General features: G+C 40.7%; 1 protein-coding gene across 5 annotated transcripts in view; it reads right to left on the bottom strand.

Annotated features, from left to right (window-relative positions):
* The window catches only part of RASGEF1A (RasGEF domain family member 1A), a 336,745-nt gene that overhangs the window by 24,986 nt on the left and 296,281 nt on the right, over positions 1–15,478 (bottom strand). For 3 of the 5 annotated variants that reach the window (XM_031956375.1, XM_012553985.3, XM_023494321.2), the window contains exons 2-3: positions 7,483–7,665; positions 250–372 (exon numbers count right to left, since the gene is read on the bottom strand). In XM_031956375.1, the coding sequence (XP_031812235.1) occupies positions 250–372; positions 7,483–7,659 (300 nt within the window). In that variant the 5' untranslated portion in view covers positions 7,660–7,665. The other 2 variants (XM_003755135.4, XM_012553993.3) reach the window with 2 other exon arrangements.

Below are 15,478 nucleotides of genomic sequence, written 5' to 3'. Positions count from 1 at the left end.
TCAAGGTTTGCTCATTGATTGATTTTTAAATTTTTTTCTGGGCTTCAGTTTTCTCAACAGCAAAATGAAAATTATTTAAAAAATAATTTAGTAGTTCACTCTGACTCTAACATTCTTAGATTTTGACTCAGCCTATGACTGCCTCAGTTTGCTTTGTCAAATGCAAAACATTAAGTGAATTTAATCAAAAGCCATGCTTATCAAAGTAAGCTGGATAGATGGATCGAGCAATGTCATTCAAAGCTTTACCTTTTCTGTCTCAGCCTCCATCTGCTGCTTCTGCTTGGTACAGATCTGGCCCACCTTGGCCAGAAGGTCATATGGAGGGATGAAGATTCGGGAGCTCAGGAGGAAGGTGAATATGTAAGTCCTCTGCCAAGACAGGGAGAAAGAAGAAATAATTCAGTACCTGACAGGAGCAATTTCCCCAATGGTGAGGAATAAAACCCTACTTCCCACTTTCCCGTGAACCTTTTCTGAATCTAGTCCAGTAGTTCCCAAAGGTTGTATGAGATCTTGAAATAGATGCCACAGATTTTGTGGAATATATACTTGCAATTTTAAGGCCAAGTTGCTTGACTTTCATAATCATCCAAGATCTCATGGCAAAGAACAATATGGTGCTTTAAGCAAAAAAATAGTTTGAGATACATTGATCATTTCTAGTTTCCTAATTTGAAAGATAAAAACACTAAGGTATCAAGAAGTAAAATTATTTGGGCAAGGTCATATAGCTAGTTAGTAGCATCCTTGGTAGAGAAATCGGACATTCACATTTTTGACCCAAGATCCTTCCTAAATTGTGTACTCTATCTGAGACTGTTAATCAGTTTTGTAATTTATTATGTGATGTTATAGTCTGGGGAGAGAAATAATGTTATAAACTGTACAAATTGGTCAACCAGCATTAAAATGTATCTCTATAACTTTATAATAAGATTTGGGTTACAATGTATTCACAATTTTGGAAAATGACACGTAGAAAATGGCTGCACGCCACATTGTCTGATGTGAGAGGTAATGTGTCAGCTTCCTAGCATTGAATTTAGGTCCTTTTCTATGGTTATGTCAGTATTTCATGCTAACATACATTTTCAAAAGCATTTATTTGACAACAGGAGGCATCCATTCAAACATTTTCAAAATAGGACCACCTTAGCTGCACAAATGTTGTTGTTGGAGAGTCTGTTAAGTTTAGGGGGAAAAAAAAAACACTTGTCTACAGGAAATTTAATGGTGGAGAGGTTAGAGAGAGTGTGTTGTTCAGTTTGTGAAAAAGATTTATTCCAAAGGGAGTACTTCAAATGCTTTTTTGGACAATCATGAAATGAATATATTTTATTTTAATAGAAACAAAGTAAGCAGAGGCATAAAACTTGACACTTTGATTATTTGTATGTCCTCAAATAGCACATCTATCCAAAGGACAGTGTCATTTGGAAAACATTTGCCAGAAGAAATGGAGCCAGTTACTCTAATTTATAGTGAGACCTTCTGTTCCTTCCCCTTTTGTCCAAAATAGCTGGTTTAATAGCAAGCAAGAGAATTTGCATGAAACAAGTTAGACCTCAGATGTATTTCATATTGAGCTTTGCTGTGAGCCACCTACCCATTAGAACAAGAAAACCACATCATGACTGGAGCAAACCTCCCACTCACTGCATCTGATCCCTGCTGATGAACGTTACCTAGCAACACTTGTTACTTGCTGGGGTAGGGTACAAATACCCACCAAAACACCAACCAAACTCTGTGGGGTAAGTGGCAAAATGAGTCATCATTAGCATTACAGAACTAGTTTGCGATTTAAAAAAAATGAACTTGGGAACTTTTCAATTTATTCACCCATGTTTCCATTTTGTGCACTGTTCACAGATATGAAGAAACCTTTGATTTTACAGCTTGGGTAATTCCCCCTTCTTAGTAACAGGTGTTGAAAATGTGACCTCTCTTTTGCTTCTAAATGAAAAAGGTTATAGTTGTGGCATTTCGATATGAATAAGATCATTAAGACTTTGGCCATAAAGATATATTTTTGTTTGCTTTTATTTTAAGAAAAAGACCCAGAAGAAATGACAGATGAAACCAGAGAGCTGGAGCCCATGGGCTAGTTTTCCTTTAGATTCAACAGAAGAAAGACTAGAGAAAGAGAAAGCTACCACAACCTACCTAGCAGATTGCTAGGAACCACAGCAAGAAATAGGCACCTGGAAGGAGAGGGGCTGGATGGATCAGAGAGACATTCAAGACTCACTCAGTGAAGTCGTTATGAATATTCTCTGTGATTAAAATTGGCTAAATTGCAGTTGAGAAGTAGTGTGTCACAATGGAAAACAGTCCTGCTGACCTTGAAGATAGGTGAGATCAGGATTCAAATATTGGCTTCCACACTTACTACCTAGGTCCTTTTCCTCATCTTGAAATTTATTAATTATTTAGAACCACCCCTTTAGTATCTTCCTGTGACTCCATGGAAATTTAGCTGAGAAATCACCAGCTTATTAGGGAAAGACATAAAGAAAGTTAGGAATCAGAAAAAAAAAGTCTTAGGATAAGAAGAATTCAAAGAATGGCAGAGGTCACTCTGGGCCTATTCATTCTGGGTCGCCTCCTTTTCTCTCAAACTCAAAGAACATTTGCCCAGGAGCTGATGGGGGTACCTGCATAAATTGAACTTTTGTGGGACTGGCTGTGGGATAAGGAATGAAGCTCTAATTTCTAATTAATTAATTTATTTTTTATATATTTATTTGCCTGTAGTGGAGCAAGAGGAAAGATCTTGCCCATTCTACAGAAGGCACATATTGAGTGACTCCTCTAGGAATGTGGAAGAGGGGGAGTGTCTAGCCACTTCACATATGCAACACTAATCATTAGTCACTATGAAATGTCCATTACTAGAATGGGGCTGACTAATAGCTTCTCCTTTTTCATGAGGTGTTTCTTGCTTTTTCAATCTAGAAACACCTGGATTAAGATTTCTCCTAAGTTCTCCTAAAATCTTTGGACAGGCTTTTCTCTGTCCTGAGCCCCTGTCCCTATCACCCTAAGCAGGAGTTTTATAGTTTAGAAAAATGCATCCAAACCTGAAGTTTTAAAACATCCCCTCTCCTACTTTGGATATACCCAGAGTCTACTGGGTATCTGACTTCAGTTTTGCAAGTATATTTGCAACCCTTAGTTCAGTTATATCTGCTGCTCCAATATTGACCTAATAAGGTCTAGGCCCAAGAGTAAAACATCCTGGTCCCCAGGAAGGAATGGAGCAGAGTATTTTGGATTATCCCTCCTAGAAGCTAATTGGAATTTTGGAATATGTCAGTATCTCATTTACTAACATAATTTGGCTTCTTCCTATTCTCCTCTCTTTGATGAAAGAGGCTTTGAGGGAATTGAGATACAAATCTCTCTGCACTGAAAGAAGTTAAATGAAAGAAATTGTAGTTCTTGCCTGTCTCCTTCCCCACACTGATGGTGAAGTGGTGGCTTCACTTGTCCCTCACAAAAGCCAACAGGTGTTTGAGAAAGGGGGTGGCATGGGGGAGAGCAGCAAGAAAGGGAAAGAAAGAGAAAGACAAAGACAGAAAGAAATGGGAATGGAAAAGAGAGGGGGGTGAGAGAGAGAGAGAGAGAGAGAGAGAGAGAGAGAGACAGAGAGAGACAGAGAGACCAAAAGAGAGACAGAGAGAAAGAGAAGGAGGTGGGGGGCCTACACAAATACTCAGCACTCAAAAGTGATCATCTTAACACAAAAGGAGTTAGTGCTTCCTCAGTGAAAAGGAAGGCAAATACCACTGATGTCTACATGGGTTGCTAAGAGACATCATCAATTAAGAGGAGGAGGGGGTGGGGAAGTAAAGCCCAGGACCAAAGAGGGAACTATTACTTTATATCTCAAGAATGTACCGATGTTGTTTGGAGATGAAGAGGGAGGGAAATGGGGAAAGAAAGTTTTTCTTTTGCTCCCTCCGTGCAGTATTGTACGGGATCTATCTGCCATGCGTCTTCAGATATGACGGTGGTAGGGACCAGGACATTCCATTCCTACACTCCAGCACACAGAATTCCATGTACAAAACAAACCTCCCAATTTAGACACAAGCTCATATGCTATGCCTATTACCCATCTGCCCAAACCAACTTCCCTGATCTGACAACACATCCATCTACTACCACTACACCACATAGTCCCCTTACCTTCCCTTTGGTTCTAGTACTTCCCCAAAGTGGTCAGCTTTCTCACACTTATCCAAGGTTCAAAGATTCAGCTTGTCTAGCTTTGCTTCTATTGCTCGTAACTATTATTGACTCAGTTATTTTTCTGACCCTGTATCACCTCTAAAGAGACAGTGGATTCAAAAAGGGAAAAGAGATGCCATTTAAATCAGCGTACCAGTCTTCTTAGCAAATCTTTCGGTAAAACAGTTCATTCTGTTGAAGATTTTGCTAATTATCTAATGCTAATCTTTAAAATTCTAGGACCCCAGATAATTAAGGAGAGGTTATAATGTTTTATACTCCCACATCCCTGGAAGGCTGTTGGGCTCCTCAGAGTCAAACACTATTTCAGTTCTCAGTGAGCTTGATTAGTGACATCAGCAGAGAGTGAAAGGCATTCTCTTTCTTTTGTATCATTTCAGTGCTTCCCGGAATGACCGAGGAGTGGAAAGAGGACTGGAACTGGGGAAGGACAGACCTGGGTTTGACTCATTGCCTTTTATGGTCCTGAGTTGGATGACCAGGGTGAGCCTAGGGACTTGAGCTCTGGGTCACTTTTCCTCTGTCTGCCTCAGTTTCCTTGCCTCTAGAATGCATGAGATTCAGTTTAATTATATCTGGGGGAAACAAAATCAAAAGTGATACAATCTCTAACCTTAAGGAGTTGGGAATGTGAAGGCAAAGTTAAGTACAAATATGTATAAAGTAAATACAAAAATAATTTCTAGGAGGGGGGGGAGAAGTACTTATTAAGTACCTACTATATGCCAGGCACTGTGCTAAGGGCTTTAAGATCATTATCTCACTGATTCTCACAACCTTGGAAGGTGGCTACTGTTATTATCTCTATTTTACAGTTAAGGAAACTAAGGCAGAGAGGTTAAGTGCCTTGTTCAGGGTCTTTTGGAGGCCAGGTTCAATACTCTTCTGAATGTACCGACTAGATGCTTTTAATAGGGAAAGAACACTAGCAATTTCCTAGTTATGAGGTCGGCAGCTGAGCTGCAAAGGAAGACAGGATTTCTATAAGGTGGAAGTGAGATGGGACTATCCTTGAGGAGCTGGCAGGTAGTGAATGGGTAATGGCAATAAGGCTAGTTTTATAAAGGAGAATAATATACAATAAACCTGAAGAAGGTTTAAGTTGAAACCAAATTGCATTTGGTTTCAAACAAATAGATTTTTTATTCTAGAGACAAGCAGGATCACTGGTGTTTATTGAGATAGGGAGTGGTATGGACAGACATTAAAAAAAAAAACAAAAAAAAACAAAAAAAAACTAGATTTTGTTGATAGGCAATGCAGTATAAATAGAGAGCTGATCTAGAAGTTGAGAAAATCTAGGTTCAAGTCCTTGCTGATAGAAACTGGCCATACGATCCTAGAAAAGTCACTTAACTTTAACAATTAAATGCTACAGTGGATAATGTTGGGTCTTGAATTAGGAAGAATCCAGTTCAAATCCTATCTCAGATCTGTATTAGCTGTGTGACCCATTTACATAACTTGGCACTTATAGGTTACTGCTTTACATATTTAATTGTTCTTTTATATGTAAAAACTTTGAATGAAGAGGAAAGGGATTTGTTCTTATGTTGTAGTTTTTTGTTTCCTCAGAGTACTTAGGACAGGACTCTGAACAAAATATGAAATGAACAAAAATTTGATTGGAGAATAAATTGCTACTGTCGGCTAACAATTGGTATGAAGAATCTCAAACATGGGTAATCTGAGAGAAAGCCAGAGTTAATGGAAGGGGATTCATGGGGTTGGGAGAGAGGGGCAGTGTACACTCCTCACTAAAATTCTCTTCATCACTCTTGATGCTTCCTTCTTCCTTTCAAGGCTGGCACTGATCCTTCTAAAGCTGTCTTTAAGGACACTCATTAAACTAGTCCTGCCACACTTTCAGTTTAAAAGATAAGGATCAAAATGGGTATTGATGAACTTAAAATATCTAGTATAATTCTGTCAAGATAGCTATCAAACTTAAGTTCTTTAGGAATCTACAAGGACTATTCAAGGCCATCAGGATTTCTTTTTTGCAAGTAGAGGAATAGAAATAAGTAGGCACTATGGGTGTGTGTGGGAGTGGGTTGAGGGTGGGAATATGTGCACACGTGCATATGTGGTGTGCACTTTTATAAAATTTTTATAAATTTCAAGCAAACCACTACTCCCAGATAAAAAATAATAAAGGAAAGAATATTATGCTCAGGTTTGTGTATGAAAGGGATAGTGAACTGGGTAGGTAGTTGCCCACTACCATCTTAGGGCGATATAGAACTTTTTAACCTCAATCTTCTCCTTCATTTAAATTCAATAAATATTTTTGAGGACTTACTATGTGTTGACCATTGTACTAGGCTCTGGATCTATGATTTCATTAGTATAGAGAAGTCTGAAGTAATACTTTCTCTCAAGTAATACTTTCTCTGCTGTTTAGAATATCAGAAAGTTATTTGGAACACTGAGGGGTTAGGGACTTAACAAGGATCACACTGCCAATTTATTTTAAGGTTGGGACTTGAACTCAGGTTTTTTTTTTGTTTTTGTTTTTGTTTTTTTGGCTCCAAGACTAGATCCTTATCCACCATGCAATGCCTCTTGGGACAGAGACTTCTACAGATAACATCATTCATATACATAGGCAAGAGGAAGGTGAATGATAAAAATTGGGATTTGTCACAAGATTTTGGACAACAGGTGGACTATTAGGGTCAAACTGAGTGTGCTAATTTTATCTGATCACCTTTTTCTTCTATCTAGAATTTCAGATCAGGAGGTTTCTTTCCTTTCATAATTTCCTCTGAAGTAAAGGAGAAGCAGATTTTGGGTTGAATCATAGAATTCCTCCTGCCAGTGTGGGCCCTGAAAGAAGCTCTGTGGAATGTGAACTTGCTTCTGGGTCTCAGTTGGGTTGATTGAAAGAAACTTCTGGGTGGTACTAAAATTCTAACATGAATAGGCTTGGGATTTCTGCCCCAGATAGGAATCAGTTTCAACTTCATGTCAACTCAGTACTTGCCAAAGCAATTTCTGTTTCTGTCTAAGTTTTACCTCAAAGCAGGATTTTCTAGCATCTTTATTAGTCCCAAGATATTCAGATCCCACCCACCTGTATTTGGGGAACAGACGAGTGATTAAACTATACCGGCTCTAGCTAATCCCAAGCAAGACTTCAAGCTGGCTAAAATGACAGTCATATCACATACATGTAAAACAAACATTTTCTTCCCCACCCCCATCCAGCAGTCTACTTACATCTGGATAATAATCCACGGTGGGGACCAGGTGCTCAATCAAGGCTTCTAGGGATCCGGAGATAAGATTCCCATCCTGGAAAACGAGGTCTCCACCACTCCGTTCTCCCATGTCTGGCTGCACCTGTCCACTACAACTAGACCCAAGCATACTGGAGAAGATTGGTGTCTGGGGCATAGTTTCCTAGATGGGGGGAAAAGAGACCATAAGACATCTCAAAGACTCTCTTTATGCAATCTTCCTCCTCCTCAGGTTGGCTGGATGTGGGCATTGTACAGAAGCTACATATTTGAGTGATCTCAAAAGGGTTAGGGGAGGGAAGAAAATATCCATCCACCGCCCACCTACAAGATGCCTTTGTGGCTGAAGTGAAATGCCACTTCTCGGGTGACTGCTAGGCTCTCCTTTTCTTCTTCTCATATTTAAAAAGTGACAAATTTCTTACTTCCCTGGGATTGTTTTAAAAGCTCAAAAACTCCACAGTCTGGGACTTTAGCTCCTCTGAAATTTGGAGATTGGCCGAGCAAGCAATACTGTGGGAGAGATCACTGGCCTCTGCTGTTTATTGTACAAGTGATAAACTGCCACCCTTTGAGCACAGGACCAGATGTAGACAGAATGTGCCCCTATCAGGGATGCCTGAAGAGGAGGGAGGGGGTGGGTCAAGTTCATATCTGTGGTTTGTTTCCCTCTGAAAACCCCTACAGGAAAAAAAAGCACATAGGAAAGCATTCTTGGGTAATATTTTCTTGGAAAGCAAGTACTGCATTTATTATTATGGGGACCCCCTGTGAGTACCCTGCTTATTTTCTGCCAAGGAACTCTTGGCAGGCCAGTGCAGTCCTTACTCAAATAGGAAACACAGGAACAAGGTTCAAGCTGGACCATCCCATAATTTCAAAGTTTAAAGGGGCTTCTGAGATCATCTAATCAAAGAAGAATATTCTTTACACCATTTCTGACAGGTCATTTGGTCTTTGCTAAAACACCCCAGTTGAGAAAGTGGCAGCTGATTCCGCTTTTTGTCATTTAAAAAGAGAATTCTTTACACTGACTTGAACTTTACCTTCTTCTCCAGCTTCCTTAAAAACACAGAGATGGAAGATGGTAGGCTTAAAGTTTCACACAGGCTGGATCAGAGTGAGAATTAAAACTTGGGCGTTTCACAGGCACGTGCTCAGCCCACACCTCCAACCATGCCTCTGTATGTGAGCGTAAATATAGCATTCTAAATATGGCATTTATAGAAGAGACAATAGACCTATTCACTACCACACTCTGCCTCCCTTGCTCCTTTTTCCAGTATGTGAGGATGCATATCATCCTCATTCTGCCCTCCCTATTCCTTTCTCCTCCTCCTTCTCCAAGGAAAAGTTTGGAGGTCCTTTTTTTTTCAAGTGAAAGGGGCAACCAGTCTGGCCAAGTTGAGATGTTTACAACCCCATGGTGAGCTGTTATTTCAGCTTAGCTTGCCCTGGTGGGCTCCTCTCTAGCTAAGATTTCAGTTTATGTGAAGAGCAAAAATTGAAAGCAAAGTATACTATAAATTTCATTGCCACCACTGACTAGGTTGAGATTTCAACAATATACTTGGCTTTACTTACCTTCAAAGCCCTTATTTCTCCTTTACCCCCTCCCCTCTAGCCTCTCTTGCTCCCTTGGCTCAGTCTGTGGAGTTCACTGTTAAAGAGATGCTGAATACTGTTGAAATAGATGAATGGAGTTAACTTACAACATGTCAGAATAACTCGTTACATATGTGAAGAGTCCTCTACCTTGTTTCTACCTTTAAGATGCTCCATAAGTTTAAGAGTTTCTACTTTGTCTTATGCGATTTTTAAAAAATGGAGTTCAGTTCTTGAACCCAAAGAGTAAAACCATAAAAACAAATTCATATGGCAAACCGAAGTGTAATTTCCTCAAAATTCTTAATATAAAATGTAATTAGGAGATGATAGGGAGAACTAAGTACCAAGTTTTCTTATTGATACTCTGGGATCTTTACGGGTCTGTGACACATATCTTTTCCTATGGAGACTAAAATACTTTGCCCTAGTACCAGGGGAGAATAGTCAGTCAACTAGAATTAATTAAATGCTTACAATATGCCAGCCACAGGGCCAAGCTCAAAGACAAAAATACAGACAAAATCTGACGAACCCTCTTAGCCTGCAAAGAGATTATATTCTAAAGGAGAAGGCAACAGGCATATTTACAGATGCATACTAAACTTATTCAAAGCTCATAGAGAGAGATCTTAGGAGAAGGCATCTCTTGGTAACAAGAAGAATGAATAGGAATTCTCCAAAGTAAGGGAGTGGGCAACTGAAGGATGATTGAGTTCATTCCAGCTATAGGGGACAGAGTCAGCAAAGGCATGACCTCAGAAAAGTATGGTATCTATTTAGGAGGAACAGTTTAGCAGAACTTGAGTTATTATAAATAACAGTGATACTGCTCATCTCTGGCTTTAGTCTGGCTATTTGGAAAACTTCTCTAAACATCAGAGAAATACAAATATTTTTAAAAATCCCAATTTCCTCAAGTTGGGGAATTCGTGGTATAGGAATTCCCTCCACCTCCAACTAAGTATTATCTCCAGAGTAGATAGCCCCAGGGAATTTTATTGGAATAAGAACTATACTTTAGGCATCACACAAATTGTAATAATAAATAATTGTTGAATTAAATAAATATGTGATAAGGTCTAAGAGACCATTAATCTGGATAGAATTCTCTTTTGTAAATGGAAATTTTCACCCCAACAGATAGTAAAAATTGGATCTTTCAAAATTTACAAACTATAACATGTCACTAGTGAATTAAGTCCTTAAATCTGTGATATGATTGTAAACACTGGGTAACAACAACACCATGGGTAGCCACCATCATGACCACCATAGACCAGGTACTGGGAGGAGCTATCATTCACAAAAGCAGTATATGAATCTGAGACCTCTGATAGCCCTCTCTTGGTTCCTGGAAAAACAATGAAAGACTTAAAAAAACTCTAAATCATTTCCTTGGTAATTGGAAAAAAATTAGGTATTCTCAGCCCATACCTATTCCTACTCCAAGCCCAGTTGTTTTTGTTTTGGGGAGTTACCAGACTCAGAGAAGGCAGACACTGGCTAATAGAGGAAGAATACCCACTGTGTCTCCTCACCTTTGGCCCTGGAGAGTGCCCCACAGAAGTGAAAGAGAAATGGGAATTTCTAGATTTCATTTATTTGTGGCCTGGAGAGGCCAAAACTCCATTTTAAGGATTTCCAAGTGTGGTCTTTCGTCAGGGTGGTCAAAAATGTAGGGAAGTCACACAAAAATATATGTGTGGGTCTTTTAAAATGCACTTTCCTCTGAGGTTTTAATCATTAAAAAGCATGAAATTCACCATTTAAAAACACAACCACAATAATGGCTTTTTACCCATGTGAAAGTTTCAAAGATTTTGGCTGAAGAACTTTGTGTGTGTGTGTGTGTGTGTGTGTGTGTGTGTGTGTGTGTTCAGAAAGAAGCTGGAATGGATCGGCCTTAGAAATGTAAAGATCATCCTGAAAGGTCTGAAAGATATTTTCTGACTCTACCCCACATGAGAATATTCTTATCCTTCCCTGGCTTTCTGGACATTTTACTAGCAAACTAAACGCTACTCTCGTCCACTCCCCTAAATACCTACCTTAACAGCTTCATGGGAGTTGGAGGCAGGGAAAAACAAATGTTTTCAGATCTTCTGGAATCTAGACCACCCCCAAAGCAAAGTAATGGTCTTTGAAGGGTACAGGTGCAGGTGAGCCTGAGCAGATATTTCAGCTATTTGTCACAATGAAGGAGAGCCAAGTATCAGTATCTCCACCTCTAGGGAGCTTCCATCTCAGTCTGGCTGTACTTAAAACGTAGGTGACTTAAGTAGGTTTTCATAACAAAATAAAAATGCATAGAATGTGGCAAATGCCACATAATGACATGGAATGTAAGGAGGAAATATAATAAAAGAGCAAAATACTTCCTTGTTGCATTAACATAGGTGTGTCTGTCTCCAGGATCCATGACCGCACGTGTGACATTAGATCCTCTCTGGAAGGACAGGAGAACTAGACACATACACTCCTTTACTCTGCTTAGGTAATAGTGTAGCAATTAGGGTTTACACAGTCATTAATCTAACCCAATACCACATTTTGGGCTAACTCTGCACATCGTAATCAACCTGGACAGGAAATGAATGAGTGCTAATGGTGCAGTCAAGGATAATGAAGTCCAGTCCAAGGCTATTGGGGTATTAGAAGTAATAACCTAGCTTCCTGGAAATATAAACAGAATGTCCTAGGCTGCTTGCTTGGGTTGGAATCTGGAAAGAGGTGCCATAAGGTGGAGGGGAGGAGGTGAAAGAGTCCAGGACCATCTCTAGGTCCTGGAACTCCTAGGGTCTCACTCAACTGAGATTTAGAAGCCCCTACGGCTTATTGAGTTTAGGGTTTCTCAGGGAAAACACAAAATACAAATAATCTTGTCAACATACTTATGTGACTCTGGTGACTATTCTTGGAAGCAAACAAACAAAAACTCTACTTTCCTAACCCAGAGAATACTGCATCTGTTACATTAAATGGTGGCTTTCTAGGGCATACACTGCCTGCTTCATCACTCCTGTCCCCTTTCCTATTTAACTCCTTGATCACTGGCAGATTTTCCCTACCCCAAAGCACCCACTGTTAAGGATCCCTTCCTGGGTGAATGGAAGAAGACAAATATACAATCAGCTTATTTTTTGGTCAGTTATCTTTTATCATGTATATTTTCATTTGCTTCTTTCCCAAGTAAATAGATAAGTAAATTAATATACACCTGAATTAAGCCAGATTTGCCCAAGATCAGTATTTCTTAACTTTTTTTGCATGTATCATATCCACTTTTACCTATGAACCTCTAGCCAAGGACCCTTTTCTCAAAATAGTATTTTTAACCCGGAAAATAAAATAAATAAGAAATACAAAGGAAAGCAATTGCATTGAAAAGTGATTACCGATTTTTTAAAAAAATTCTTAAGAACTTAAGAACTCCTGCCTTTGATTGAACAATCTCCCTGTCCAAAGACAACGAAAGGAAGCAGGATTCTCTCCCTACCAACTTCAGATTAACTCCTGCCTTTGATTGAACAATCTCCCTGTCCCAAAGACAACGAAAGGAAGCAGGATTCTCTCTCCCTACCAACTTCAGATTCACCCTAATCCTTGCTCGGAGCAGCTGCCCTGGTCGACCCCCTAGAGTTCTCTGCAACAGAACAGGTCGCCAGGAAATAAAAGTTCTGCGCCTCTGGGACACCCTTCCACGATCCGGGCAAATTCCCCTGGATCGAAGGTTCCAATGGATAGAATTCTGGACTCGAGTCATAACTTGACTTATATTACCTATAACCATGGGCAATCCCCTCAACCACTGGTATTTTATAGATGACAAAATTGACGGTCGGAGTATCTTACTACCGGTCTCTAAGGTCTCTTCCAGCTCCAACTCTAGGATCCTTTGATTCTCTAAACACCCGGGGCAAAGATACCAACCTCTTCAAATGCCAAGGAAGCAGGTGTGCCTTGGAGCCAAGGTCGCTTCCGGGCAAAGTCTGCTTCTTACTGCCTCCCTCCCTCCTTCCCTGACCAAATAGCAGGGCAAATCTAAGCAGCCTTTTCAACCATCCTTAGAAGCAAGGGGAATTTTAGAAAGATCAGAAGGATCTCCCGTTGCCCCCATCCTTGTGTTTGCCTTGGGAGGCTTCCGCACTTGGTGGGGGGTGCCTTTAGCCAAAAGCCCAGCTTTTGCTATCCAGACTCATCGCCCAGTGCCCAAGAGGAGAAAGGAAAACTTACCCTCATTGTCTTCTGCAGTATGTACATAAAAGCCTGCGATCAGGCAGCCAAAAAACCAAAAAAAAAAAACAAAAAAAACTCCGAGTGGTGCCCAAGGGACCAAGAGGGAGCTTTAGGCTGTCAGCACTGAGTCTCCCAACTCCACCTGAGCAGTATCATTCCCTCATTCCATCCCAACCCGGTTCCTTCTCCTTGTTTGTAGTGCAGCTCAGCCTGCCAGCCTTCTCCACTTCCCGCCAGCTCGGCTCTGAAGCGCCCCAGGCTCTTTAGGCTACAGAACAGAAAGCCCGAAGCTGACGTCACACCCTGTCCGGGCTTGTGGTTGGCTAAGGGGAGGGCTGCCTGATTCAAAAGCAGCCCTAGCAGAGCTCCGTGGGGTCCGTGGGCTGCACGCACAAGCCTCCGCTTGGTGGGGATGCTACTGCTACTGCAGCCGCTGCCCACAATGATGCTGGGGGAGCCTCGAATTTCTTTCCCCTTTTTGGCAACCGGAACCTGTGCATCAGGTTAGGCAACTCCTATGAACCTCCTTCCCCCATGTGGCAGCCTGGAAGAATAAAGGGCATTTCCACATTCCTTATATGGCTCAAGAACAATGATCAGGAAACATGTGAGAGAAGAGAGGGACCTTTCTCTGCTTTGATCTGGGCCTGCCTAAGGAAAGAAAAAGCCCAGACTTACAGTCCTAGGGTAGGATGGATTTTCCACAACTGTCCCTAGGAATCTCTAGCCTATAGGGTTGCCTTGGATCAAAGCTCCAGGGAAATTTAAATTTCAGCTCTTCTTTCCTTTAGATCTTGTGGCCCAGATGGCATTTCAGACTGAATGGAGAGCCCAGTCAGTACCAGCATCATCCCCAATTCCTTCATACCAGGAGGGAGAGTTTTACAGATAGATAGATAGATATCCCTTCTTGCTGTATCTCTTCACTTTGACAGTGCTTTCTAATAGGAAGACTCACCCTTCCTTCTGCCAGCATCTCAAAGCGCCATCCTTCTCTGAACTAAGTCCAAATGCACCCACAACTTGGCTCAAGCCCTACCTCCTCCCCCAGTACATTTCTGCTTTTTTTCTGTAGTCCATCTGGCCTTACCTCTCTTTCAGCTGTTTCTAGTCTAGGAGAAATAATGGTGAGGAAAACTTCTTTCTTTCCAGAGCAGAAGGCCTTGGAGGGGATGGGAGCAATAGAGACCCCTACACATGGAACTGTGTGAGACGCAATGCTTCAGTTCTTGAATAAGTACTATTATCAGCTTTCCCCATCCTTCTGGTGGTTGGCTGCATTGCCTTTGCCATGTACAAAAGGTTAACCTGACTCTGATGCCAACATCAGGGGAGACATCAAAGTCATTAATTGTCTTCATTCTATAGCTAGATCTTGGGAGCAAGTGTGCCCACTTCTTTGGAGGCATATGGAGCATGTTCCCCTCAGCCAAACTTCTTACGCATTCCCTCTCCACCCACACCTCTAAGTAATATTGTTTTTGCTCTCATTATCTCATCCCCAGGCCTTTTGGAGTCTGATGTAACCTCCCCCACTCCTGACTCAGTAACCACAACTACTATATCTTTCATTTACTTCAATTTGACAAACATTTAATAAGTACCTACATATAATATGCAAGGTGAAAAAAAGCCTGTGTAGTAGATAGAAACCTGGCTTGGAGTTAGAAAGACCTGGATTCAAGGGATATTTCTGGCACAGATTATCTGTGTAAGTCTGGGCATGTCATTTAAATTTTTAGTGTCTCAATAACTTCCAAAATAGAAGTATCAGAAAAGGTGCTGATCTGCTTGGCAGAAGGAGATTCCACACAGGGAATTTCCTTGTTGTTGCTATCGAATTGTTTTATTCATATCTCATCTTTGTGACCCCATTGAGGGGTTTTCTTTGCAAAGATCCTGGAGTGGTTTGATATTTAGTTCTCTAGTTCATTTTTACAGACTAGGGAACTGAGCCAAACATTGTTAAATGACTTGTTCAGGGTCACAGAACTAGTGTCTAAGACTTGATTTGAATTCATGAAGATGAGTCTTCCTGATTCCAAGCTCAGTATTCTATTCATTGTACCACCCAGCTGACAGAGAGAATGAAATCACAAGTCTGTATTGATACAAAAAAGTGGAAGGCGTCA

The sequence above is a fragment of the Sarcophilus harrisii genome, chromosome 2 (genome assembly GCF_902635505.1).
Source record: "Sarcophilus harrisii chromosome 2, mSarHar1.11, whole genome shotgun sequence".
Classification (NCBI taxonomy): domain Eukaryota; kingdom Metazoa; phylum Chordata; class Mammalia; order Dasyuromorphia; family Dasyuridae; genus Sarcophilus; species Sarcophilus harrisii.
The sequence above is the reverse complement of the archived record's forward strand: the minus strand, read 5'-3'. Positions and strand labels throughout refer to the sequence as shown.